Below are 26,041 nucleotides of genomic sequence, written 5' to 3'. Positions count from 1 at the left end.
TTATAACAGAAAAAGGAGAATGTTGTGTACTCGGATCTACCGTGTACGATCTGTCACCCTTTCTTTTTTTTTTTCTGCCAGTGGAGATGCCACTTCTACACCTTCCTTTGAGCCGAAGTGGATGGATTTGGGATCAATTCATAATGGATTTTGAAATTGAGAAGCCTGCCGCTTTCAATTCACTGACATTAAAACGTGGTAGTAATTAAGAGCATTTGAATTGTAGATTGGTGCAGCGAGAGAAGAACTCAAAACCGTAGTATGTACCAGACTTGGTAGATCCAGGAACGAAAAGGCCAACTGGTGAATCCAAATCTACGGTGTACAATCCAGTCCATCTTATCAGGCTCCACTATATTCAGTCTTGAAAGAATTACACTTGTTTCCCTGGTAGCGGTGGATCAGATCCGCTCATCTCCGTATGCAATAAGTATGCATGGTGGCATCACTTCGGATATACTTGGTCCAGGGGTCGTGAATACGGGACATGGAGATACTTGTAGAGTTGGAAATTACCCTTATAATAGGAGGGTACAGGGGAGTATAACCGGATTAACATTCTTCAACATCAATGCCCGGACACTCCGCAAGTATGCCGTATGGGTGGGAACATTTTAATTAGGGAGTTACCAAGGACGATCGTCCATTATGGATTTCCCAGTTGGTTGAAATACCCTGAACTAGTCGTTGTTTTTATTTCGCTATAGTTCTTGTTGATTGTGAAATGGGTTACATAGAGACACGCGTTAGGCAAATACGAGTGGCCAAGCGTGGGTCACTGCGCCACGAGAGGACGAGAGCAGGGAGATAGTCCGGGGCATCCATCAACCTTCAACCTGCCAACCACACCCCAAGCCATCCCTCATTGACTCCGGGATGTGGCACACTCGTTTTCTATTTCTGACAAATAAATCATGATCTGGAAGATCTCCGCATCCGCGCCCTCCACTTGCCACGGCTCCTGGGAGCCCACCCCGTGCCACCATGGGCGACGATAAGTTCGAATACCAGGAACTTCCCATCCCCTCCTACGAAGAAGCGACCGGTCAACCCTCATCTTCTCGCGAACATCTCGGCGATGGCAGCGATGCCGAACGCCAGGGGCTTCTTGCTCGCGAGGCCTCTCATTATCAACCCCCAACCGTGGAGTCCGTTCGCGGCAGCCTAGATGACCTTGCGTCGTCGGCATCGGGCTCATCCCGAGGTTCAGCGGATGAATTACGCCGGGAACTAGATCAGATGGATGTCGATGACTCTGCAACATCTTCCAGCCGCCGACCCCGATTAAGACACCGATTTTCCAAGCGATTTTCCACTCTCACCCGAACCCTCTCCGCAATCCATCGGCCCTTACAACGATACCTACCGAGCCTTCCCAGCTTTCGCTTCAGTTTTAATCTCCAAGATGCACGGTCGCGCATGCGGGATCAGGGATGCCTTATGTTATTACGGCTATTCGCCCTGATGCTTGTCGTGACGTTGGTCTATGTGTTCTTCATCGGAGATGTCTTCAACCTCAACAATCGCATGATCATGGGTCAGACCTACAGTTCCTCATCGGTCGAGAATTTCATACAGGGCAACATCAATGACACCAACATCGCTGAAACCCTCAGACACATCACCTCATTCCCTCATATCGCCGGCACCGAAGGTAGCTTCTATCTGGCAGAATGGGTCGAGCAGGCAATGCACCGGGCAGGCTTCGACCAGGTCGAGCGGGAAGAGTTCCAGGTTTACCTGAACTACCCGCGCGCCGATGGTCGCAAGCTGGCTATTATTGATCCCCCGGCTTCGGTGTGGGAAGCCACCCTCGAAGAGAATGACTCGGAAACCCCAGTGTTCCACGGCCATTCCAAATCCGGCAATGTGACGGGACCTCTGGTATACGCCAATTTCGGCTCTCGGGAGGACTTCAAGCTGCTTGCCGACCGTGGTATCTCCCTTGACGGCGCAATTGCCCTTGTCAGATACTACGGCACTGAACCAGACCGAGCCTTGAAAATTAAAGCCGCGGAGCTGGCTGGCGCTGCCGGATGTATCATCTATTCTGACCCAGCCCAGGACGGGTTCGTCAAAGGTCCAGCCTACCCGAAGGGACGCTATATGCCAGCCGATGGGGTCCAAAGAGGCGGGGTCAGCCTCATGTCCCAAGTTGTGGGAGACGTTCTTAGCCCTGGGTGGGCTTCCACCCCGGATGAGAAGCACCGGCTCTCACCCGAAGACAGCCCGGGTTTGACGAAAATCCCTAGTCTTCCAATCGCCTGGCGCGATGCGCAGCGACTATTGCAGGCCCTGGAAGGCCATGGCTCTAAGGTTCCGAAGGAATGGATCGGTGGTGTACCCAAGATTCAAGGATGGTGGACCGGTGATCAGAATTCGCCGACAGTCCACTTGATGAACCTCCAGGATGAAGTAGAGAGAATGCCCATATACAACGTGCATGGGACAATCCTTGGACTCGAAGAGCGCGACAAGAAGATTATTGTTGGCAATCATCGAGACTCTTGGTGCCTGGGAAGTGTTGATCCTGGCAGTGGCACCGCAGTCTTTTTGGAGGTTATTCGAGCCTTTGGTGAGCTGCTCAACTACGGCTGGCGGCCACTTCGCACCATTGAGTTTGTCAGTTGGGATGGTGAAGAGTACAATCTCATCGGTTCGACAGAACATGTCGAAAAGGATGTTGAGAGCCTGCGGAGCAATGCATATGCATATCTCAATGTCGATGTTGGTGTAGCTGGCTCCGAGTTCCGGGCCGCAGGATCGCCCGTGTTTGAGCGCTCAATGCTGCAGATCCTCGGACGTCTCTCTGACCCCACTGCCAATAAAACACTGAAGGACATTTGGCTGGAAAAGGGCAACAAGCTGGATCCACTTGGCGCTGGCAGTGATTATGTGGCTTTCCAGGACATTGCAGGTACCTCCAGTATCGATTTTGGATTTGAGGGCGAGCCCTACCCCTACCACAGCTGCTACGAATCCTTTGATTGGATGGAGAAATTCGGTGATCCAGGATTCCAGTACCACAAGCTCCTTGCACAGTTCTGGAGTCTCCTCCTATTGGATGTTTCTGAAAACCCCATGCTCCCATTTGACATTCAAGCATATGCCAGAGCCATCACTGGCTGGGTGAAAGACCTTGAAGGGTTTGTCAAGTCTAAGAAAGCAAATGTCAACCTGGATGTCATGTACAACGCAGCAGCAGAGCTGGAAGCAAATGCAGTCAAGTTTGAGGCATGGAACCAGGAATGGCATGATACTGTCTGGGGCTCTGGCGGGTACGAGAGCAATGTCATGGCAATCCAGCGCGTGAACCACAACCTACGCATGGCTAGCTTTGACACGCATCTCCTAGATCTAGGAGAAGGTGGCGGCGTGAGTTCTATACCAGACTCCTGCTTCTTATTTTCCACTAACATAATTATCTAGATTCCTAACCGCACCCAATTCCGCCACGTCATTTTCGGTCCTGAATTATGGTCAGGCTACGATGCATCCATCTTCCCCGCTATCCGTGATACCATCAACACAGGCGACTGGTCTCTCGCCCAGCACTGGATCAATCGTGTTGCCGACATCATTCACACCGCCAGCAATGATCTCCTACACTAAATGTACACTACCTCTACCGACCCTTCTCATTTCTCTCCATTTGTTCATTTCCTCATGCATACCCCTCACGCTTGTTCTTCAGCATTTTCATTGCTGCCCCACCTAGGCATTGTACAGCCTGTCTTTGGTTGGAGTTCTCACATCTATATTTTTTTGTCCTGCATCTCATTTTTTCACCCTCATACATATACACAGTCACCTTCGCACGGCTTCAGAAGCGATTTTCTTAGATTTGATCTATCTCAGTGATAACAATGAATACGCTCAATCTTTCATATACAAAGACTCAAAATGAACTTGGGTATCACAATGGATCAAAACGAGAGATAAGGTCTTTAATCCAAATCTCAAACACGAGGTAAAGGTGGATCAACCGCTAGCAAAGCCGGATGATCCGCCAAAGACTGCCAAAAGCCCGCCTCGAAATCCCACAGATCCTGACTCAATAATGCAGCCCAGTCATCATTTCCAGCTCCCTCCTCGTGACTCCCAGGATCCGTCGGAGCCTGCCCACTATCAGAGTGAAAAGAGTCCAAGAACCGCTGGATAGTCTGCGTGGCTTTAGACAGCAGCGCATAATTCGGATCACCCGGCCGAACTATAGTACCAATCTGCACCTCAGCCACAAACACACTAAGATCTTGCAAGATCTTCGTGCGAGCGATATTCTGCGTCGTATGCGTGTGCTGCTTTAAAAGTGCAAGAAGAATGATTCCTGCAGCGGGCAGACCGTAGTATGCGACCTGCAGCAGAATCAGAGTTAGCACTGAAGCAACTAGTATAGATGAATGTAAAGAGCCTACCTTCCAAATAAGACCAGTACCAGAATTAGTCAACTGATCCCGTAGAAGAATACATTCCACGACAAGCGCGAGCATCTGCCCCGCCGTCTCGATGATGGGGATATCCGGTTCGGTCATGGTATTCAATAACAAGAGGCGGAGTAAGAAGAGGACATGTAGATGTTGGAGACGGGCATGGGCGAGGAAATCTCTGTCAAATGGAGTCCGGGTACAATGCTTTAGACTACCTCCAAGGCGAAGTGTAGCCGGGAGAGCGAGCCATTGTTCTTCGGCTTTTTGTTGGATTGCACTATTGCATAGCATACGAGTTAGGAATGAGGATAAAAAAATAAGCAATATGAAACAAACGTACCTGGCTCGTTGCAGACATGCCGCATCTTGCTTATCTTGTAAAAGTTCCCAGATTTCTTCCTTCAGGAACGCGCAGAGTGCAGACCACCGTGAATCGGCTCTATAACCAGGCTTGGAATCAAGGTCCCAGGTATGATCATTATTATTCCGGCTGTAGCTTGCTGTTGTGCCTGTTGTCGTATGACTATGTGAAGGTGGAGCCATCTGGCAAGACGGAATTTGAAAATGGCAGAAACGTTTGTTCATCCGTGGGGGACGACCAAGAAAGATAGCGATATTCTTGTCTGCGGAGTATATGCGCGCAAAAGCGGACTTTCGCAGTTCCATGAGAAATCGCGGGATACCGGGTTTAGCCTCGAGGTTCTCATGGTATCCCATTGCGAAGGTTGAGGAGATGACATCGCCGAGTTTGCGCCAGGAGTGATAACCTTTGTGAATTAGCTTATAAGGAAGGATCACATAGCGAGGGAAATATGAGCTTACTCTGGTCGCCATCCACGTACGAATGTATGATAAAATTCTCGTACTGAGCGATCAACTGCAAATCATTAAGGCAATCCAGCGAGAGTGATATCTCCAGCGCGAAATCACAAAGCTTTGTTGTAAGCCGCCTCAAATTATATTGATCTTCCTCCGCGGTATATAGTAGCGGAAAGAAGGATATATCAATTGTAGCGCGACTGACCGCCGCGAAGAAGATACCGATAGTTTCCCAGCGACAGTTATGATCCATAAATTGCATCGAGAATTCGGACAGGTTCATCGATTGATGGAACTGAAGTGGCTGCGCGGAGTTGTGGAGTAACCGCCGTGCATACATCAAATGCCAGTTCTCATCATTTACGGCAAAGAGCTGGCTCACACTTTCGGCGCATTGCGCAACGAAAGGTTCTGCGAGCGCAAGATTCGCTCCTTGGCGAGCCAGAACATCACGAGCTCTTTCATGGCGGATAGTGGATATGTAGTGAGCAGGTGCCGGAGGACATCGGCCCCCTGCAGGACCAAATGGTTATCACCGACCCACTGTGGACTCAGAGCTTCAGAGCCGCCGGTCTGAGCGCTAGCGCTCTGGTCTCCGTCTGTAGTGATGTGCTTAAATATCGCGGCATGGCTAGAGGAACCCAAGTACCCGGGATTTGGGTATGGATTACGGCGAGGAGTAAAAGATGGTGATGGATCCGGTGAGGATAAGTTGCTGAAGCCTCATTATTATCTCATCTCTCAAAATCCAGACATACAAGTGTATATTGTCGCATTGTTCGGTAGGTCCCACTTACCTCGGTTTCTCGATGCGCTTGCGCTTGAATGGCGTGGTGCGGTAGATACATACATACTTACCATTCCTGCATCGCGAACAGACAGGCTGCTGGTGATCACACGCAAGCTTTGCCTTTCGACAAGCTTCACAAGCAGCTAAGCGCGATGCCATCAAGAGTGGTAAGCGGAGTGTTGTCCGCAAGGGAAAAAGTTCTCGGCTACAGACGGTATCGGGGTTACGGCGAATCGGCGATAAGATGGTGGGGTAGAGCTAAAAGCGGGGACTAATATAAAAGCTCCCTTGCATCTGCACTTACTTCTTACATCTATCAGGCATCACACTCACTTCAATCATGGCTTCCACCGATACCGTTAAGCTCGCTGATTATCTGCTTACTCGCCTACTTCAGCTAGGTGCTCAGTCTATCTTCGGTGTCCCAGGAGATTACAACTTGCGCTTGCTGGACTTTGTTGTTCCTGCTGGTCTGCATTGGGTGGGGAATTGCAATGAGCTTAATGCCGCGTATGCAGCAGATGGATATGCTCGCATCAATGGCTTATCTGCCCTGATCACTACTTTTGGTGTTGGAGAGTTGTCTGCTGCCAATGGTATCGCCGGCGCTTATGCTGAAAGGTCACCTGTCATTCACATTGTCGGTACCCCACCGCGACCACTCCAGGACAATCGCGCTTTGATGCACCATACTTTCGCCGATGGTGAATACAAGCGCTTTGCTGCTATGTCAAAGCATATCACCATCGCACAAACCGAGTTGCGGGATGCCACGACAGCACCAGAGAGAATTGACTGGATCTTGCAGCAAGCTCTCATTCACAGTCGCCCCGTCTATCTCGAGTTCCCCGACGACATGCCCCATGTCCTTGTTTCGTCTGAAAGGCTTCAGACCCCGATCAAGGCCTCAGTTCCTCCCAGCCCTGCATGTGAATCTGAGGTCATCAACCGCATCCTGGAGCGGATCTACTCAGCCAAGCAGCCCGCCATTCTCGTAGATGGCGAGAGCAAAGCGCTCGGTGTTGTCGACCAACTCGATAACCTCATCCAAACCACCAACTTCCCCACCTGGACTTCGGTCTGGGGTAAGGGACTCGTCAATGAATCCTACTCCAACGTCTACGGCCTGTACGCCGCATCATTCGGCGACAAGCCCGCACAAGAATACTTCGAATCGTGCGATATGGTCCTCACATTCGGCCCACACTACAGCGATACAAACAGCTACTTCGAAATGGCAGTCCCCATGCCCGCTGCCGCCATCACCTTCCGAGACAGCACCATCCAAGTTGGATCGGATATCTATCGTGACATTTCTCCTTTCAGAGTCCTCTCCGCCATTTTGACCAAACTTGACTCCGCCCGTATAAGCGCCGCCCAAGGCCCACCCAAACAAGTCGTCACTCTTGATGATATTAAATCTACCGACCTAGTCGCACAAAAGAACTTTTTCAGACTAGTCAATCCGCTCTTCCGCGAAGGCGATATCATCCTCGCAGAAACAGGCACAGCAGCCTATGGCGGCCGACACTTTAAACTTCCCCGAAGTCGCGCCTCTTCACTGCCGTTACATGGCTATCAATTGGTTTCATGCTCCCCGCTACCTTGGGCACAGCGCTCGCAAAGCGAGAACTCAACAAGCCGTCTGGTACACGAAACCAAGCAATTTTGATCATTGGTGATGGCAGTCTCCAGATGACGGCGCAGGAGATAAGTGTTATGATTAAGGAGAAGTTGGATATTCTTATTATTATCATCAATAATGAAGGATACACTATTGAGCGGGTGATCCATGGAAGAAAGCAGGCATACAACGATGTGCCATCCTGGAGGAACACGAAGGCGCTCGACTACTTTGGAGCGGATGAAGAGGCTGTGAAAGAGAACACTTTTACGGCTAGGACCGTGGGCGAACTACAGGATGTGCTGAAGAACGAGAGGGTTAAGGATGGGAAGGGAGTGAGGATTGTGGAGGTCTTTATGGAGAGGGAAGATGTGCAGGAGGGTCCTTTGCTTTGGGTTTTGAATAAGCAGCTTGCGGAGGAAGAGGCGGCTAAATCTGCTTAGATGCTTGATAATTCCATAAAAATTGAGTTTTCGATAGAATACATCGAAAGAGCCTGATTCCATTTTTCAGGGCATTGAACCACTATGCTTATACCATACCTATGTTTTATAGGAGGTTTCATGGGATTGTTGAAGTTTCAGTAGCGTAGAAATGGAACAATAGCAGCCAAAGTTCATTTCCGTTACCATTATAATAGTACACAATACTAGTTCCTAGATGAACGCTCGTTCCACCCGATAGCTCTGCCCGATAGCTCTGTGTCAGAATACCAATAACCCAAACGCCGATACCAGCAGCGAATGCTGAAGAACCATGGTGCCCTCAAAAGTATAGCCACTTATCAACAGCCAATGACCAGAAGTTGTATTAGCCTTCGAAGCCGAAAACAATCTTGCGCTGCGGCTACTTTAATAGTGCTTTAATAGTGATAGAGCAAAGCATCATGCAATAAAGCAGTAGATTGCCGCCGGGATTAAGGTATCCCATCAGGGGGGGGGGGGGGGGAAGGGGGGGGAACAATCGCCCGCCAAGAGCACAGATTCAATATCATATGCAATGTTTACATGGAAAATTATAGCACATGACATGATGTCTACTTAGACAAGTGAACTAGGTCCTAATGGGCAGATTGGGGCTTAGGCAAAATCCAAGGGGGCCACTTATGGGCTTTCCAAAGGTTAATAGTAGGCCGAAAGCCTCTACAAATTAAGGTACATTTTGCATCTCGACATTACCATGCACTTATGAGGATGGGGAGAGCGTTATGACCAAGGGAGAATAACAATAGGAAGAGTGTTTGAAACTTCAAAATGGGCTCTCGATTAGGTGTGTTGTTCGACGGGGAAAAAGTCACCCCACAAGAATGAGGCTCAACTGAACGTTCGAGATATTCCGTGCGATAAGCTTCCCGTTTTCGAGCCAATCTTATATAATTCCTTGATTTGTTCCTGAAAAAATTTGGTGGCTTGAAATTGGGCGAAGTACTAGTACAAAGCCACGCTAGATGACGCGTCTTTCAGTGCCGTTTGCTACTTTAGTACTAGTACAAAGAGGGTCACTCGCTTTTACTTAACTTGAAGATTTTCGGGATGGATAGATATCATGAACACCTTACCCTTATCTACAAAATTTGAGGGTTTATCTTTCTCTCCCGCCATGGCCCAACACTATCTCAAGCCCAGCTGTATAGCTAAAGAACCTTGTTCGACCGGCTGGTGGTCCATCGAAACCAGCAGAAAGGCTTTGAATCTCTCCCTAACCATCTGTTTCCCCATAATACTTGTGGCGGGTTTCATCTCTTGGTGGAGGGGACTCCATTTTATCTGAGAATCAATTCAAATGAGCTGAAAAATTGGCGTGAGTTGGTCAACCTAAAACTATCGAGTCATGACTAAGTCCTGAATGGATTTTTTTTTTTCAAGGTTGAGTCAGACTCTGGGATTTTGTGTCGCGCTTGATATACTGTTACAATCACCGATCGGCTCCCTCACCAGTTGGTGACCTATATATAGGTCCCAGGGAGGTCTCGGTGGCTCAAGGACTCGACATAATTGAATTGGCACTGCTGCTAGGATCAATGTGCATGTATAATTCCTTTGTGTATTGATAATGCAGATTGTGGTTTGAGAGAGACATCTGCAGATCCTTTGTTCAATGTGACAGAGTGTACCGGTTTACAAGGTAGATATCTCATAATGATATTTGCATAGCTTTTAGCTAATTTTGGATAATCATCAACGTCATGTGCCTCTATAGGCAGCGGAGGTCTCATGGACCACTTTTGCATCAACGCCAGAGTATTGTCGACAATCACTAAATTCAATTAAAACGTACACGCCTCCAACCTCCTTGGAAAACCTAGGCGCCCTTGGTTCGGCTGCGAGTGCGACTGCCGATTCCCTCGGTGGAAACCGCCTTCTTGATAACCTCTTTCACTTTCTCCTTCTTGGGACGGCCAGTCTTCTTGGAATCTCCATTGGTATCTCCGTTGGCGCCATCGGTTGTAGCTGGGGCTGAGGCCTCGGGCTCCTGGACGGGTTCCTTGGCAGTGTCCGGTTCTGTATCTAGCTTTTGCTTCTTGGGCTCAGGCTCTTCTGTCTTTTCGGCAGGCGGAGCAGCTTCTTCCTTATCTTCAGTGGCAGGAGGAGCTGGAGCTGGGATTGTAGTAGAGTCAAGGTCGCGCTTCTCGCCAGTCTGAGGCGCTTCCTTTTCGAGTCCCTCCGTTTTGGATTGCTCGTCCAGCTTAGGTTGTTCTCCCACCTTGGACTCTTCCGTAACCTTGGCTTCCTCTACCTGAGCTGTCACTGGAGCTTCTGGCTCTGAGGATGCAACGGGTCCATTTAGAGAGGATCCTGCGGCTGGAGCCTCGGGATCATCAACCTTGGCGCTCTCTTGGACCTTCTCAACAGCAATGGGTTCACTTTCTGGCTCTGCCGGATGCAGGACACTCTGAACTGGCTGAGTGGATTGGGGGACTGGAGCTATGTATGCTTAGTCATCATATACTGAAGTGCAACAAACATGAATGGCATCAACACTGGTATCTCCAATAAAATGAATAGTGCAATAAATACTGCAATTCATCTTAATGGACACACTTGCAGCTAGGAAACACATACCTGGAGCCGATGGGGAGTTTTGCGCGGGCACACCTTCGCTGGCCATGGTGGATCGATGATGTCAGACAGAGGCACGTGCCTTGGGGAAGGTTGAATTTGACAAGAATTGGGATCGCTAGGGTAAGGCGACTGCAATCAAAGTAATACAGATAGACTACAAGAGTAGAGTAAAGCAGGAAAGAAATAGATTTAAGTTGGGGGTGAGAAAGGTGAGGTTGCGCGGTGACGTTTACTAAGAAAGATGGAGACGCTAACCCGATTCCCTCCAATGCGACTGGGCCGATTCCCTCCAATGCGACTGGGCCGATTCGCCCCCCTGCGACCCCATGCTGAGACCACCGTCACACAGTGATTTGGGCCAATTCACCCATAGCTGCGCCATAACCAGTGTTTCCCATACACATGCTTGTTCATTCCCATTGCATCCCGGATCTATTGCTGTCCAGAATCTCGCTTCCTCATGTACTTGGTACCTGTATGCCAAGCCCATCTCGGAGAAGTTTATCCGGATGGCGCAGGGCGGGTGGGGTCTGAGTGCGGAGTACTGGAGCGATCTTCGTCATGGCGCACTGAAGTGCTCCGAGAGATGCTGGGCCCTGATGTTGACGTCGCTGTCGCTCAGAGGAACAGGAAAAACGCCCATTTCCTCCCAAGTCATACCAGTCGGGCCAAACCGTAAACTTGACAGTGAAACTTTGGATCTGTGATTCCCATGTCCCGGGGCATCCAGACGAGTACTTTTCAAATGTTGGACGTCTGCCTCTGGTTTAATAGTCGAACCTGTTTGCTTATTCCCATATAACGTGCCTTCTTGAGCGATAATTGTCATAAAGCCCAGTCCCAGTTAGACAACTCAGGTCAAGCTTAGCTCTAGGTGACTGAAAATATCTCCTTCTTCCCTGACGGAAGAACGGATGCGAGATCCCTCAGCATTTTCCGGCGCATTGTCCGGGAGCAGGACATGCACATTACGGGCCAAACTAGTTGCATCTCGAATCTTCTTCTGGTCGATCAGAAGCCGAAGAGCATCACACGCAATTCGAAGGAAAGCGTCTCGACGAGAATCATTCCAAGCCTGGACTTTGGGCGATGACAGGGACTCCACAAAGCGAACGAAAGGTGTTGCGTCGGGATGGGTCGGGTGACAGAGGGACACGCTCGCAAATAGCAACGATCGAGAGGATGCTAGGGTGGAAATAACTTCTCGGTATTCGTCGTAGACGTAAGGGGTAACCTTCTCGGTCAACGGTTTGGCGTCCATCGCGGCACGACTTAGATGGGCTCCAGCTGCGAGTAACATCGGCTTTCCCGTCTTAGTTTGTTGGGTAGAGATCGAATGTATGTGACAGATACGTAGATAATATTTCAAGGCCGAAGCAAGTCCCTCTCCATATCGAAGTTCTGCATCCATAAAGTCGGTGAGCAGATGGCTTATGCTTTGCTGGGCGACTGAATCGGTGATTCGACCGTTATATCCGCCCAAATCGCGGCTCAGAAGCATTCTAATCCACTGGATGATGGTGTCGTGAAGACCCTCGGCGACCATGAACTTGGTTAAGGATGAAGTGGTTGCTCGTGACTGCAGCAACATCTGCCGTGAGGCCCCATCGGAGGCCCAAAACCACTCAACCACGCGAGAGGCGGCCCGGGACGTCTTCATCGCCTCACTGGCACTTTCCTCAGCAGGAGAACGTACTAAAAGCAGCTGGGATTTTAAACAATTGGTGATGATTAACGGCGTTACAGAGCCTGAGGCTGCCAACTCGTCAAAGACGAGCATGGGGTCCTTGGCCATTCGGTTCTGTTCATCGATACCTCGGACACCATGATGATCCGGACTGGTGCCCTTGGGCGGTACGATTCGGAACAGCGGGTTGTCTAGGATAGTATGCAGATGCTGGTCGGTTGCATGACGTGAGGAATCAGTATTCAAGGGCTGTCGATCGCCCTGAGTGTCCGAGTGGGATGATGGGTACGCGTGGTCCAGCTGACGACGAAATGAGGAAGTGAGAGCGTTGAGCAATTGCTGAGACTCTCTTGGTGTCCGAGGAAGTGGCTGATTGATTTTGGGCCAGGACTTGAACTGGAAAATGGATGTACCCTTCATGATTTGCGGTGAGTCCCAACTCGATGTGACAACTCTCAAGTGTTTGGCCCCTTCTGAAGGGGAAGATCGCCGCGAGGGGTGGGCGGTGAAGATCCAAGATTGGGCGGGAGTGGATGACGAGCAGACCGAGTGGTGCAATCGGTTGTGAATGAGGAGTGAATTGGATACTGAAGCAACAGCGTAGAATCAATGGAAGGAGGAATGTAGATAACTTCAAGTAGATGACTAGAGAATCAAACAAATTACTTGGTTTAAGTCTATGTTCTTTGAAGGCATCAAACTGAAAGACCAAGCAACACACCAATAGGCGCCACTCGCTAAAAAGCCAGGCAGCGCCAAGACCAGCTGTGACTGGGAGCAACACATCAGAACTTAGCTTTTGCCTCTATTAACACTCTCCCCCCCCCTTCTTCCAATACCAACGCTTTTCTTGCTTTTTGCTTGTCTCTCTGGATTGCTATCCGGCCCGTGTGCCTGTGGTCCTTTTCTGGTGCTTTTCCTCTTGCGCGAGGGTGCCATCCTACACATTTTCACCCTACCTTCCTAACATCCTTCCACGATTCCCTTGCGACATCGTGACCTCCTTCCCCATTCCATCTCTTCCATCCTACATACCCACACACAATGTCCGACATTCAGAACCGACCCTCTGCTCGAGGCAGAGTATCCGCTCGCGGTGGCCGAGGTGGCTACAGCAACAGAGGTGGCCGTGGTGGAAACAGCAGATCCAATGCCGACAGCTCAGACCTCTCATCCTTTGATGAAGGTGAAATTGGCCAGATGAAGAAGAAGTATGCTGACACTCTGCCCACTCTCTTGGAGTTGTTCCCCGACTGGAAGGATGAGGATCTGTTATTCGCTCTGGAGGACTCAAATGGTGAACTCGAGGAGGCAATTGAGCGCATTACCGAAGGTAGGTCCCCCGAACCATCAACATCATCCAGCGCGTCGATATCCCACCAATTCCATGCCCGTTACTAAACCAATCCTTTTAGGTAATGTTTCGCAGTGGGGAGAGGTCAAGAAGAAGACTGTGGACCGGACCCGCCCCAAGCCCAAGGAGGCTCAGAGCACTCCGGCCGAGTCGAACGCAGCTCCCATCCGTGCAGCTCGTGGTCGCGGTGGATTGGAAAGCCGTGGTCGTGCTCGTGGAGACCGGGGTCGTGGTGGCCGTGGTGGCAGGGCAGGTGCTCAGACAAATGGAACTCGCATTGTTAGCACTGCAGAGTCTGTGCCTGCGGCTGTGGCGACCGAGCCCGTTACATCCAACGTGACAGAGGAGGTTGACAGCGAGCCTGTAGCCACAGAGTCGGAACCCCAGACCAGTGTGATCCCCGAAGGCTCAAAGAAGGGTTGGGCTAGTTTGTTCGCCAAGCCTGCTCCTCCTCCCCCCGCAGAAGAAGGCTCCGCAGCCCGCTCCTGTGCCTGTTGCTGAGAAGGCTCCTGAACCTGTGCCCGAGCAGAAGGCTCCTGAGCCCGCCCCTGTCCCCGCCCCGACTCAGAAGACCCCCGTTGCCAAGCCTATTCAACCTGTTGTCCCTGCCATCCCCGCCGCCAAGCCTCCCCAGGTTGACTTGACCGAGACAAACCTTGAACAGATCCCCGATGTGTCCGGCCCGGCTCCTACTGCGACTGCTGCCAGCACCGTTGGTAGTACTCTGGACCCCGTGGCAGCTGCTCAGGCTACTCCCTCTCGTGCTCCTCCCTCCAGCGTTCCCGGTAGCGGATACAAGCAGGGTGCTCGTGCTCCTGGCTTCCAGCGCCGTGTCATGGAGCAGCAACAGGCTGTGGTGATGCCCGGCAACCACGCGGTTGACCGTGCTGCTGTGCAGTTTGGAAGTATGGGCCTGAACGGTGACGCCGTCGACATTGATGAGAACCGCGAGGAGGCCGAGACCCGTGCCCAACCTCCTCAGCACTCCCCTGTTGCCCCTCGTGCTTCGCTCCCTCCTACCACTCAAGCTGTTACTGAGACCCCCACCGCCCGCCCCGCCCCTGGTCTTCCCCCAGTTCCTCAGGGCTCCGTTGCCGACTCCTCCTTCGACTTCGCCCGCTACTCCGAGACCCAGAAACCCTACGATCCCTTCGCCATTCCTGCTAGCCAGCCCCAGCAGCAGATCCAGGAGCCTTTCGCCAACCAGGCCCCCACTCAGCCCGCTGCTACCACCGGCAGCGAGTACTCTCCCTTCTACGCCGCCGACCAGCAGCGTTTCCCCTACAACTACTACGATAGCTACGGCCAGACTCAGAATGCCACTGCTGCTCCCCGTGCCGCTCCCGGATTCGGTGTCTCGAGTGCTGAGGCTGCGCCTCAGGTTCCCACCACTCAGGCTCCTAGCCGTTACGGTCCCGTCGATGCCACCAACAGTGGCCACAACACCCCCAATCCCACCATGCCTGCCGCCAACCAGACTCCTGCTTCCCAGCTCATGCCGGGTCAGCAGAGTGCCTACGGCTACGGTTACAACCCTTACTACGCCAACCCCCACTACGCTCAGTACATGAACCAGATGAACCAGCAGCCCCAGTACAACCGCAACCGCCCTATGTATGATGATGCTCGCCGCTATGACGACCCTAACCAGCCGCAACAGCAGCAGCAGCAGCAGCAACACTACGGCATGCCGCACAACACCCAGTACGGCTACGGTAACCAGTATGGTCCCTACGCTGGTAAGGGTGGCATGTACGGTCAGCCCCACGGCTTCTCCTACGACCACACCTCTTCCCCCGCCAATGCCGCTGCCACCTTCAACCAGGGCACCCCCGGACGTGACTCGGTCTACGGTGGTCGCACTGCCTCCGCTCAGCCTGCCGACAATCAGCAGACCGCTGCTGGCACCAATGCCTTCGGCACTGGCATGTCGGACGTCTTCGGTCGGTCCCAAGCCGGTGGATTTGGTCAGAACCCCTCTGTTGCCCAGCAGGCTCCTGTGACTGCCGAGGAAACCAAGGGCTTCGAGGCCCCCAAGGCTGGTGGCCCTAGCCCGTCTCTCGCCCAGGCTAACCGCCCCGGCTCTGCCACCAACAATGCTCCCGGTCAGCCCCAGGGCCAGACTGGTCTTCCCCCGCTGCAGGGTCAGCAGGGTCAGCAAGGGTTCGGCGGCTACGGTCACTTGAACCCCCAGTACGGCGGTCTCGGCGGCCTTAGTGGCCACCAGGGTGCTGCTTCGCAGACCGGTGGCTACAACAACTACGGCGCCGGATTCAGCAACTACTACGGAAACAACAACCGTGGTGGCTGGGGCAACAACTACGGCCACTAAGGGGAATGACTATTTCTTTTTTTTCTCCTTCCGTGCCATACACATATGGCGTTGCATTTGCAGGTGATTTGAGAAAATCAAAAACGGGCTGGGGTTTTGTTATATGTCGGGAAAGTTGATGACATCTTGTCCGGGCAATAAACAAAAACCCCTATCATTTTCTTTCCATCTTTCTTTCCTCAACATCTGTGTAATCTCTACTCTCTTCTGGGAGCTTGGCTGGCTTTTCCTTTTGGGGGGGACTGGGTGCGTTTTCTTTTCCGCTATTTTCCTTTTGCTACACGCCCGAGGCGGTCTGTATTAAATCCATCAATTTTCCCTGTCTACCCTACTCGCCTCTTGTCTTTTTTCTCTTTTTTTCTTTTTCTTTTTTTCACCCTAGCTCACGTCAATTGAGGGTGTGTTATTCGGTGATGGGTTTCTCTTTCTGTGTCCCTTTTTTCTTCCATCTGTCCTCTGTCATATGCATTGTCACGGGTATGGCCGAGGTTTGATCGTGGATTCTGCTCAATGAGCCTTCAAAAAGTGTGATGAGTTATGTACGCACCTATACGAACCAGATATTGCAAGACTCAATAGATTCTTCTAGGGCAGAAGCTCGATGATCCCGTTTTGTATTCGTATATTTCAAGTATAATCTTAATCCCGAGTTCACCCGGATATGCCTTTCAAGGTTTTACGTCTGTTCACGGGTTGACCACAGTCCACGTGTGCTTGCCCGTGCTTGAACGCTTACATGTCAATGGTTCCTCTCTTACAACCTTGAAGTGAATGGTGTATAGAATTCTGATAAAGCCTTATCTTGATAACTTAAATGTTTGTTTCATTTAGAAAGGATTGACCCCGCTCTGCATTACTATATATCGTTGCTCCACCCTACCTATGGCACCATTCCCGACGTCCGTTCTACACATAAACAACGAACTTGAGGCTGAATAAAAAAAACCCCCCAAGACCATTTGATTAGGTTGTGCAACTATTGATCTGCTCAACTCAAGCATATAAGCAAGTGGCAAGATCATTGGGACTATATACAATCGAAATGCATGACATGGTCCTCCAAATAACCAAGGACATCACAAGGCCAACTCTATGTGAAGACAATCGGGCTAAGGGGCAGGACTAGATAACCCGAGGGGGAGAGAGTATGTGATCCTGGCACCCTGGATCCACGAGAAAAAGAAAAACACCCCATAATGAAAACGAGAGCGCACGGCAAGGCGTCTCTCAATAGCCAAACAGATCTAGGCGTCTACGCATCAAGGCCGAGCCCCTCAGGGCCAACCTTGTGGTAAGGAGGAAGAGCACCCGCAGCACGAGTAGCGTCAAAGCGCCAGATTCCACCAGTCTTGTCTCCGTCAAGATCCGCAGTGAGTTCAAGCAAACGAGCAAGCTCCTGAACGGTAGCATCATCATCCTTGACTTCAACACGGTTGAAGAAGCGACGTTCCCATTCCCGATCCTCGGCCTTCTCTAAACGGCGCATCTCACGCTGGGCATGTTCGATACGCGACTTGTGGGCGGAGACGGCATCCATGTCGTTCTTCTGGATGTTCTCTGCAACCTCCTTCCAGGCACGACGAGACTCGTACAGATCTTGCTCATCGATCGGGGCCAGAGTCAACGGAGTAGTCTTGTTGTCCTCGACAGTCCAGGTATTGACGACATCCTTGGTGCCGGCCTTTTTGATGGTGAAGGTGTTTGACCATTGGCCGTCGATGGTGTACAGGGGCTTCTTCTCGCCCTCGCTGGCCTTGTACAGGCTGGCTGTGAAGGTGTTCTTCTTTCCGCTCAACCAGCCCTTGCCGGAGAAATCGATCTTAGAGACATAACCGGTGCTGCTGGCAATTTTGGCGGTCTTCTCGAGCTCCACGAATGGGGTGCCGTAGATCAGAGACTCGATGTGCAGGTTGGGGAGAGTAATCAGGTATCGCTCCTTCTCGCCGCCGGGCCGAGTCAGGGTGTAAAGAGCGTGTCCGATCTGCTTAACCTGAATGGTGCTGGAGAAGGATGCCTTCTGGGCGTTGTATCCTTGGAGCTGGTGGGACGAGAGTGTGTCAATAATTGGGATTGTGAAGGGCACGTGATAAACTTACCTCGACTCCGTTCTTGTCGTTTGAAATCGCATACGCGGTAGCAGGGGGGTGGTGGCTACAAAACGCTTGTGAGTATTCTATGGATCTAATTGAGACTGGGAAAGACCACGTACCTGACCTGCTCACTGACCAACTGTGTCTCGCCAGTCTCGGCATTACCCTGCCACTTACCAATGAACAGCTCACCAAGGAAGGGGTTCAAAGGCTTCTTCTCGCTACCAAGCTTCTCACTACGACTGCAGTATTGCTGGTGCAGAGTAGTCAGGAACCATTTGAGGACAAGGAGGGCCCGCTTCTCCGGATCCGACTCCTTGGCGGGGGCCACGAACACGTCGGGGTGTTCGGCCCAATAGGCAGAGTACTCGGTAAGGGAGGTCGAGGATAAGATAAAGGGAGGAGCTGTCAGGGAAGAGAGATCTCCGTTAAAGGAAGCGATGGACTGAAAAAAAAAAAAGATTAACTGCAGGAACTCGAAAATAGAGGTGGCATGCGTCTCACCTTGAGGAAACTAGTCCACGAGCCCTTGCTGTGGGCGGGGACGGCGCTCTGGGGTTCTTTGGGCGACATTTTGAGGATTAAATTGGAGAAAAATAGGAAATCGAGTCAAACAACTGAAACACAGGAAACTCCAAAATCTATTGAAGCAAGTGGGGGGAAAGTTGATGTCAACGGTTGGCGGTCAGAGGATAACGTCATGGCAAAGTTGCATCGGTGCCTATCGGTACGATTGGTCGATCTTGTGAACAGCCACACTGTCATGTCCCCCTATGAACGGTTCCCTTGGGCTTTCTGGGGTAGATTGCGCGTCTGAACTATGACTGTATATGTGACCTCTTAAAGACTTGTGATACTATGACCTCCATAGTGGGGATCAAGGTACCACAGAGATCGAAGGGCAGATGAAAAATCTCCGATACGATCAGCGTACAGTATCATCATGATGCATATCATATCTAATGCATTTGCCAGCACTTCTGATATTAAAAAACAACAAAAGTCCGTTGTTATCGCTTTATCGCTTTGCCCGGTTAACACATCGGATTCTTTTCCGCGCGACTCGGCTGTGGCAGAGACTAACAAAGTCCCCACGCTATCCTGTCTCAACCATTGGTCGCAATGCCGTGGATCGGACCCTGGAAGAGCCAGACTCAAGCCGTTTGTTCTGCAACATGGACGCTTTACTGCCTTACGGACTACAATCCGACGTTTTGATTGAATGTGACCCCGCCGGTCCTCGGCCAAAGATAGTCATCGCCGAAGATCCAAATTGGTGCAGACTTTTCCTTCTGACTCACTGTTCTCTGAATATGTTTTATCGATAACCGTATATCTTTCATGATCATTACTTTATATTGCAATTGAAGCATTTTCTGTCTGATTTCGGGAACTATACCCCCCTCAGTATGCCAACGGAAAGATCCCGCGATTGAAACTTGAGCCTGATCTCTGTCCCCGATCTTTTTCTTTAATTGCAAAAGAAGCATATGGCTTGGATGTGTACATATATTCTTCTTTGTGTTACCCCAAACCGCCGTATAGCACGCCAAAAGCATCAGAACCCACCATGTCTCCGACACACTCGACTTCCAGTATCGAGGAACTTCCCTCGGTAGAAGCGATACAACCCCAAAGAACCAAATCTCGCCGATCTGAAACTGGAAATGACCTTCATCTTGTTCAAAGTCACTTATCACATCATGATATGCCCGTGGCCAACGATGACGACGAATTCCATGAGGTCGACGCCGATCAGTATTTACGTTTCTCGCATACTCGCAAGATACTGATTGTTGCTGTATTATCTTTCTGTTCATTTCTGGCTCCTATTTCTTCAACATCTATCCTATCGGGTGTTCCGGAGGTCGCTGTGACCTATAATACCACAGGAAGTATTATTAATGCCAGCAATGCCTTATACCTGGCATTTATGGGTATCGCGGCTCCGTTCTGGGGTCCATTTAGTCAAGTGTGGGGACGAAGGCCGGTAAGTGTACCATGTGGTCATTATTCAGCATTATCTGCTCTGTCTCGATGCTAATCACATCTCCTAGATCTTCCTGACAAGCGCTTTTTTGTTCTTTGCCTTCAGTATAGGCACCGCACTGGCTCCAAACCTCCCAGCATACTTCATCTTCCGTGTTCTCACTGCCTTCCAAGGAACATCCTTCTTGGTCGTAGGTAGTTCCGCCATTGGCGATATCTATGAGCCTCGTGCTCGCGCTACAGCACTGGGCTGGTTCCTATCGGGTACCCTCATCGGACCAGCGTTTGGACCTTTCATCGGTGTAGGTTCATTCCCCGACCAGATCCTATTCAAGCAGACTAACCCATGCAAAAGGGTGTCATTGTCACATTCTGCTCTTGGAGAGTAGTATTCTGGCTCCAAACAGCACTAGGCGGCCTGGGCACGCTCCTAGTATTCTTCTTCTTCCCAGAAACATACCCCCACCTCACCAAAGCAGATCCAGCTCAAAAGACCACCAAACAGAAAGCCAAGTTCTTGTGGCACCGCGTCAACCCCGCACGTGTAGGAGTTCTTCTCTTCTCCTACCCGAATCTCTTCTTCGCAGGTTTAGCCGCCGGCGCTCTGGTCTGGAACCAGTACTCCCTCCTAACTCCCATCCGCTATGTCCTCAATCCCCGTTTCCATCTAATAAGCCCCATCGAGTCGGGTCTCTTCTATATCGCGCCTGGGTGCGGGTATCTAGTGGGTACGTTTATGGGTGGACGATGGGCGGACCACACGGTGAAGAAATGGATTCGCAAGCGAGGGGGTGTCCGAGTTCCTGAAGACAGATTGAAATCCTGTCTTGTGTTCCTTGGTATTGTCATCCCGGGCTGCATCCTTATATACGGCTGGACGGTTGAGAAGGCCGTTGGCGGGATTCCGGTGCCGGTTCTTGCGATGTTCATCCAGGGTGTTGCGCAGCTCTTTTGCTTTCCCAGTCTGAATACCTTCTGTCTGGATGTGATGCAGTCCTCAGGTCGAAGTGCAGAGGTCGTGGCGGGCAATTATATGTTCCGATATGTCTTTGCTGCAATTGGCTCTGGTGTGGTCCTTCCAGCTGTCGAGGCCATCGGCGTTGGGTGGTTTAGCACCATCAGTGCTTTGTTTCTTGTTGTCGCGGGCCTATGTGTCTGGGCGACTACCATTTTTGGTGATCAGTGGCGAAAGCAGGTTGATGCTAAGAATCAGCGGAAGGCGGAAGTTACTGGCGAGCAGCCTTCTCAACCAGAAAATGAGAAGAGAGAAGAGGTATGAATAGCATTTTTTCTCGTTGTTGGCAAAGCTCGGATAAAATACTCAGCAATAATGTTTTTTCCTTCTGATTTAAACATGACTGTCAAAGCTTCAAAATGTCTGTTCAATCTCATCTATCATGCTGTTCCTTTCCTATCTCTGTACCAGTTCACATAATCTCAGTAAGTGGGACTCACAGACTCGTTATCGGAATAATACTAATTGTCAGAATCGTAGGCAAGTTTCATCATATCACTGAGTCTCCAGTAGTCTATTGGGTTATCACGATCGGGACATGGGCGTGTTTGTCTGTAAGTGTTCTGGGCCTTGGAATTGACTTCAGTACTTGCTGGGAGTGGATGTATGTTTACGCCATTACTACTCTGAATAGTAAAGAATGATGGTTGTTCACCGTAGATTGAATCTTGCGCTGAAATAATTTTTTCCGGTATCAAATAGTACCTCCATTAATTCAATATGGCTACGTCTCGCAGCTAGGCACAGCGAAGGTATACCAACTGCTGAAAGCCATGCTTATATACCAAGGTAACAAATTACTTACAGTGTTTCTTCCTGTTCCGGTGTATGTATTGGGTAATTTCACAATGTTCAATTCTTGCTTACGTAGAGCGCCCTTAAATCAAGTCACAGGTTTCCTATCCTTCATGGGTGAGTGATTCTTGTGACTGAAATTAAATGGATTCACGCTAGATGTCGTCCTTGAATTCATTGAAGAGTTGTGGCAAGAATTTGGCCAAGTCTAAATTGGATTTAATCAATTTTCGATCCTTCACAATAGAAAATGGTAGACTCACGGGGCATTTCAGTGCCACAATGCACACAAATGTCATGGGCAATAGTTTCAGGGATGCCTGGTCCAAGCCAAAACCTGGATCTCATCTCCCGAGTGCCATCTGCTTTACGGCGAATCTGATGAACAAGATGGGAAACTCCATCAAAACCCTCCGTAATATGCGCTATGAAGCAGATTAGAAAGAAGAGTTCATTTCGCGAGTTTGTTTAAGAACATACCACCAATGCCCACCCGAGCGACAATCATAGTCTCAATGCCTAGAGCTGGCCATTTGGACTTGTCGATTCCTAGTTCAGCGGGATCAATGAAAGCGACAGTGACTTTAGCGTGGTCACCACCGATGTATTCATCGATGAAAGAAAACGTGTTGAAGTATCGCTCCGTGAAGGATTTGTTTGTAACATCCACGACTTCTGGGTGGCGCCAAGAGTACTGGTGGGCAGTCGGATACCAAAGTTTATACCTGTGAGGTCACATTTAACTGCCGAACGCTGCAAAAGTGCCGACATAAGCCAAAAATCTCACCTTGCAGATTCAACAGCGTGCCATGCAAACCACCAGTCATAGGCTTCTCCAGTCACTAAAAGGGCGTTAATCTCGAAGTTTTATAGTCTTGAGGACTTGTAGATTGCCTGGCTGACCTTCACCCATATCCGTGCGGCATGCAACCATCCAGGCCCCCCTTGGAGTCTTCAAATAGCCATTCTCGACGGGCAAATAACCCGGTCGCAGGAGGTAGTCATGTGCCTCGTTGGCCTCGTAGCCTATGTAGGCGTTAATAGAGCAAGATGGGCTGTGACGTAAGATGGGTGATCTTACCAAGGCCAGTAGCCCACGGACTACTGACTATGCCTTTCTCTACTTCATTGCTGATTGGACCGACTTGGAAATCGAAGTATTTTGCGAATGGCTTCTTATGGTCTGCGTCGCGATAGCCAAGGTAGTATGATGTAGGATCTGCCTCATAAGCGTCGATATTCTTCGAGAGCTTTTGACCTGCCATTGTTACACAAAGTTAGAGAATGATAATAATGAAATTTTTTTGCATGCTAACCTTAAAGCTACTTATAACTCTCTCTGACACTGTGTGGGGAAAGTGATGATGTACCATCTGAAATCCGCCATACCTCCGTCGATACATCCGTATAGCCAGACCCTCCTGCACTGAAATTACCGGGTCACTGATCATGCTCCGGCCGAATGTCCCTATGCATAACAGCGTAAAAACGGTAAAATAAAACTGACCGCCAGATAAATCTATGTGTAATTTTCAGATTTAGGCTGTTTTTGGGCTCGGGATTTACGAAGCGCGAGGCCGAGCTTGCAGATCATGCCTTTTCGGGCATCTAATGACCGATCATCTCTGCCAAGGCTGGATAGTTGCACTTGCGATTTTTGAATAGTTCTACACGGAAGCAAAAGCTTCCGTCAGAAGTGCATAAACACGCCTTTGCTGCTCAAATTTTACAATGGATTAGATCGGAGTGGGTTGCAATCACCTGTCATAGTAAGCCTGTTTCCATGCTGTAACAAGGCAAAGGAAAAAAAATATATATATATAAACTACTTCTTGTACCAACAATATTGCCATGAGTATCAGTGAAAAAGTATCAAACAATAATACCTTAAAGAAATCATCTACCGAAAATCCACCGAGCGATGGCATCTCAAACCCTCAAATACACAACGAAGCTTGTCGGCAAGCGTGTCCTCATCATCGGAGGGACGTCCGGCATTGGCTACTGCGTTGCTGAGGCCGCACTTGAGCACGGTGCAGACGTTATTGTGTCTAGCTCGAACGCCGCAAAAATTGATAAGACGATCGCAAAATTGCAGGACGAGTACCCGGAATTTACGCGCTCTCACAAGGTCTCCGGGTACGTCTGTGATCTCGCCAACCCTGTGGAACTGGAGACAAACCTCACGCGTCTCTTGGAGGAAGCGACGGAAGGGCGAACGTTGCCCCTCAACCACATCGCTTTCACAGCTGGCGATGCGCTCAAGCTCCCAGCTTTGCAAGATGTTGCGGTGGATGCCGTTAACGCATCTGGCACCGTCCGTTTCGTCGCACCATTGATCCTGGCCAAAGTCCTCCCCCAGTATATGGATAAATCACCCTCCAACTCTTTCACTGTGACTGGCGGATCCAATGCTCATCGGCCTCCTGCTGGTTGGTCTGTAATGGCTGGCTATGCAACTGCAATCGAGGGTCTTGTGCGAGGCTTAGCGCAGGACCTCAAGCCTCTACGAGTGAATATTGTGTCACCCGGAGCAGTGCATACCGAGTTGTTTGATGGGTTTGGTACGAAGCTCGATGAGCTTCTGAAGGGATTCCGGGAAAACACCTTGACTGGAACAGTCGGCACCCCGGGAGATGTGGCGGAGGCATACATCTACATCATGAAGGACAAGTTCATTACAGGCTCTCTGGTAGCGTCTAATGGAGGGATTCTCTTGGTCTAGTCATGTTTGTGATAAGAAAACATGGTCGGGCTTGTCGTTCAATTCGCCACCAGTCTAGGCTAGTTCCGACTTTGAGAATGAAGCAATTCAAACTGTTAGCCTCTAAATTAAGATTTGTTCTCAATGAAGCGGCAGACTTTTCATCTACTCTTGACTTTTTGCACAAGCAAGTCTGGAAGAGAAGCCTTGTTCGATATCTCCATTTCGTAGAGCCGAGGTATTGATAAAACAGCTTGGGGGCTATCAGACCTGGACCCTCTCTACCAGTCGCACCTGAACAATCCTGGTTACAACTTCTACTTCCACCAAAATTGTCTACATAATAATAAATCCAGTTACTCTAGACTGCCCTGATCAGGTGAGAGGCGACGCGCGGCTTGTCTAATCTTCCCGTCTGCACCAACTTCAAGCGCACTAGTCGAGCTTTTTGTGGTCCGTTCACTCCGTTCTTTCTCAAACAATTGATTTGCAAGAATTCCATGAACCAAATTGATCTGTTCCTTACCTTATCTTGATCCTTCCTTTGAATCCAAAGTGGGCAGTCAAAAACATATCGTGTATGGAGGTTAGTTCGTGAAAAGTTGTAACCCATCAGCACCTAATTTTTATATGCATACCCTGGCATGTTATATTCCGAAAGCCTTGGATCTCGATGATCAATTCATCACCAAAATCTCCGCTGGGCGTATGTTTAGCGTGGCCATTCTGTGTAATTGTATCTAAATTTTATCGATCTATTGGTCATCCGGATGCCAACTTCCAGGAAGACCGATTGGGTTACCTATACTGTGCATTGACCTTTATACTTTAAAGACCGCGATAACTAAACAATAAAAGGTAGCTTAACGGGTATCACTCTTTTATCACCTCAACAGTCCAGCGTAGTCTACAGGATAACGTGAGCAAATGGGTACTTAGGTATGTACTCAACAATATTACGCTCTGAATCTTGAATACTGCGCTACTTTGACTGCGGTTAGTGAGGGTGTTCAGCTAATTTTGTGGTGTTCAATTAAAAAGCTCCATACTTTAACTTGTTTACTTGCATGATGACGATACAATGAGCTCTGGAGAAAATAGAGTCACCGATGATTATAACCATTAAAATATCATACTTTTAGGGAGGTCTCCGCGCCGACAACTTTGTGACGTAAACTGAGACGAGCTCCATAAACCTGTAGCACGTCGTTCTTAGGTGTTTGCGTTTTAAATTCTGTTGTGTAGCCTCAGCGTGCACATATTGCAGGTGCCGGTCGGATAACCAGCATTTTATTGGTTCTTGTCCATTACTGGACTTCTGTGCAATCTACCAGATTCATGAGAGATTACTCT

At 49.9% G+C, this 26,041-nt stretch overlaps 10 protein-coding genes across 10 annotated transcripts; 5 read left to right on the top strand and 5 right to left on the bottom strand.

Moving 5' to 3' along the window:
• Nucleotides 1-984: 984 nt before the first annotated feature.
• On the top strand, nt 985-3,612 carry N7503_009071 (M28 family metallopeptidase; the record flags this gene model as incomplete). The annotated part of the gene is made up of 2 exons (XM_057068618.1): nt 985-3,375; nt 3,430-3,612. 2 exons carry the CDS (start codon nt 985-987, stop codon nt 3,610-3,612), a joined length of 2,574 nt encoding a protein of 857 aa, XP_056919473.1.
• Nucleotides 3,613-3,959: 347 nt separating this feature from the next.
• Nucleotides 3,960-6,294, bottom strand: N7503_009070 (uncharacterized protein; the record flags this gene model as incomplete). The annotated part of the gene is given in 6 exon segments (XM_057068617.1): nt 3,960-4,355; nt 4,416-4,704; nt 4,768-5,194; nt 5,250-5,619; nt 5,631-5,961; nt 6,044-6,294. Coding segments are annotated over 6 exon segments (2,064 nt in total), but the record flags the coding sequence as incomplete, so codon positions are not given.
• Nucleotides 6,295-6,376: 82 nt separating this feature from the next.
• N7503_009069 (Thiamine pyrophosphate enzyme C-terminal TPP-binding) lies at nt 6,377-8,103 on the top strand (the record flags this gene model as incomplete). Its single annotated transcript, XM_057068616.1, has 2 exons — nt 6,377-7,684; nt 7,732-8,103. 2 exons carry the CDS (start codon nt 6,377-6,379, stop codon nt 8,101-8,103), a joined length of 1,680 nt encoding a protein of 559 aa, XP_056919471.1.
• A 1,858-nt stretch (nt 8,104-9,961) lies between these two features.
• N7503_009068 (uncharacterized protein) lies at nt 9,962-10,768 on the bottom strand (the record flags this gene model as incomplete). Its single annotated transcript, XM_057068615.1, has 2 exons — nt 9,962-10,584; nt 10,723-10,768. The coding sequence occupies 2 exons, from the start codon at nt 10,766-10,768 to the stop codon at nt 9,962-9,964; spliced, it is 669 nt and encodes a 222-aa protein (XP_056919470.1).
• Nucleotides 10,769-11,575: 807 nt separating this feature from the next.
• N7503_009067 (uncharacterized protein) lies at nt 11,576-12,829 on the bottom strand (the record flags this gene model as incomplete). Its single annotated transcript, XM_057068614.1, has 1 exon — nt 11,576-12,829. The coding sequence occupies one exon, from the start codon at nt 12,827-12,829 to the stop codon at nt 11,576-11,578; it is 1,254 nt and encodes a 417-aa protein (XP_056919469.1).
• A 390-nt stretch (nt 12,830-13,219) lies between these two features.
• On the top strand, nt 13,220-16,095 carry N7503_009066 (putative RNAPII degradation factor Def1; the record flags this gene model as incomplete). Its single annotated transcript, XM_057068613.1, is given in 3 exon segments — nt 13,220-13,742; nt 13,825-14,181; nt 14,192-16,095. The coding sequence occupies 3 exon segments, from the start codon at nt 13,454-13,456 to the stop codon at nt 16,093-16,095; spliced, it is 2,550 nt and encodes an 849-aa protein (XP_056919468.1). The 5' UTR covers nt 13,220-13,453.
• A 1,252-nt stretch (nt 16,096-17,347) lies between these two features.
• On the bottom strand, nt 17,348-18,798 carry N7503_009065 (OSBP family protein; the record flags this gene model as incomplete). Its single annotated transcript, XM_057068612.1, has 4 exons — nt 18,690-18,798; nt 18,305-18,630; nt 18,192-18,246; nt 17,348-18,133 (listed from the first exon to the last, which is right to left on the bottom strand). Exons 1-4 carry the CDS (start codon nt 18,756-18,758, stop codon nt 17,348-17,350), a joined length of 1,236 nt encoding a protein of 411 aa, XP_056919467.1. The 5' UTR covers nt 18,759-18,798.
• A 957-nt stretch (nt 18,799-19,755) lies between these two features.
• N7503_009064 (putative MFS transporter) lies at nt 19,756-21,453 on the top strand (the record flags this gene model as incomplete). The annotated part of the gene is made up of 3 exons (XM_057068611.1): nt 19,756-20,175; nt 20,243-20,476; nt 20,530-21,453. The coding sequence occupies 3 exons, from the start codon at nt 19,756-19,758 to the stop codon at nt 21,451-21,453; spliced, it is 1,578 nt and encodes a 525-aa protein (XP_056919466.1).
• Nucleotides 21,454-22,139: 686 nt separating this feature from the next.
• On the bottom strand, nt 22,140-23,249 carry N7503_009063 (uncharacterized protein; the record flags this gene model as incomplete). The annotated part of the gene is made up of 6 exons (XM_057068610.1): nt 22,140-22,192; nt 22,248-22,409; nt 22,465-22,709; nt 22,772-22,826; nt 22,888-23,010; nt 23,066-23,249. 6 exons carry the CDS (start codon nt 23,247-23,249, stop codon nt 22,140-22,142), a joined length of 822 nt encoding a protein of 273 aa, XP_056919465.1.
• Nucleotides 23,250-23,905: 656 nt separating this feature from the next.
• On the top strand, nt 23,906-24,709 carry N7503_009062 (NAD(P)-binding protein; the record flags this gene model as incomplete). The annotated part of the gene is made up of 1 exon (XM_057068609.1): nt 23,906-24,709. The coding sequence occupies one exon, from the start codon at nt 23,906-23,908 to the stop codon at nt 24,707-24,709; it is 804 nt and encodes a 267-aa protein (XP_056919464.1).
• Between the last annotated feature and the right edge of the window lie 1,332 nt (nt 24,710-26,041).

Source organism: Penicillium pulvis, assembly GCF_028828015.1.
Source record: "Penicillium pulvis strain IBT 33274 chromosome Unknown contig_7_segment1_segment0, whole genome shotgun sequence".
In the NCBI taxonomy this organism is placed as follows: Eukaryota; Fungi; Ascomycota; class Eurotiomycetes; order Eurotiales; family Aspergillaceae; genus Penicillium; species Penicillium pulvis.
Note: the sequence above shows the minus strand (reverse complement) of the source record. Positions and strands in the feature narration are given on the sequence as shown.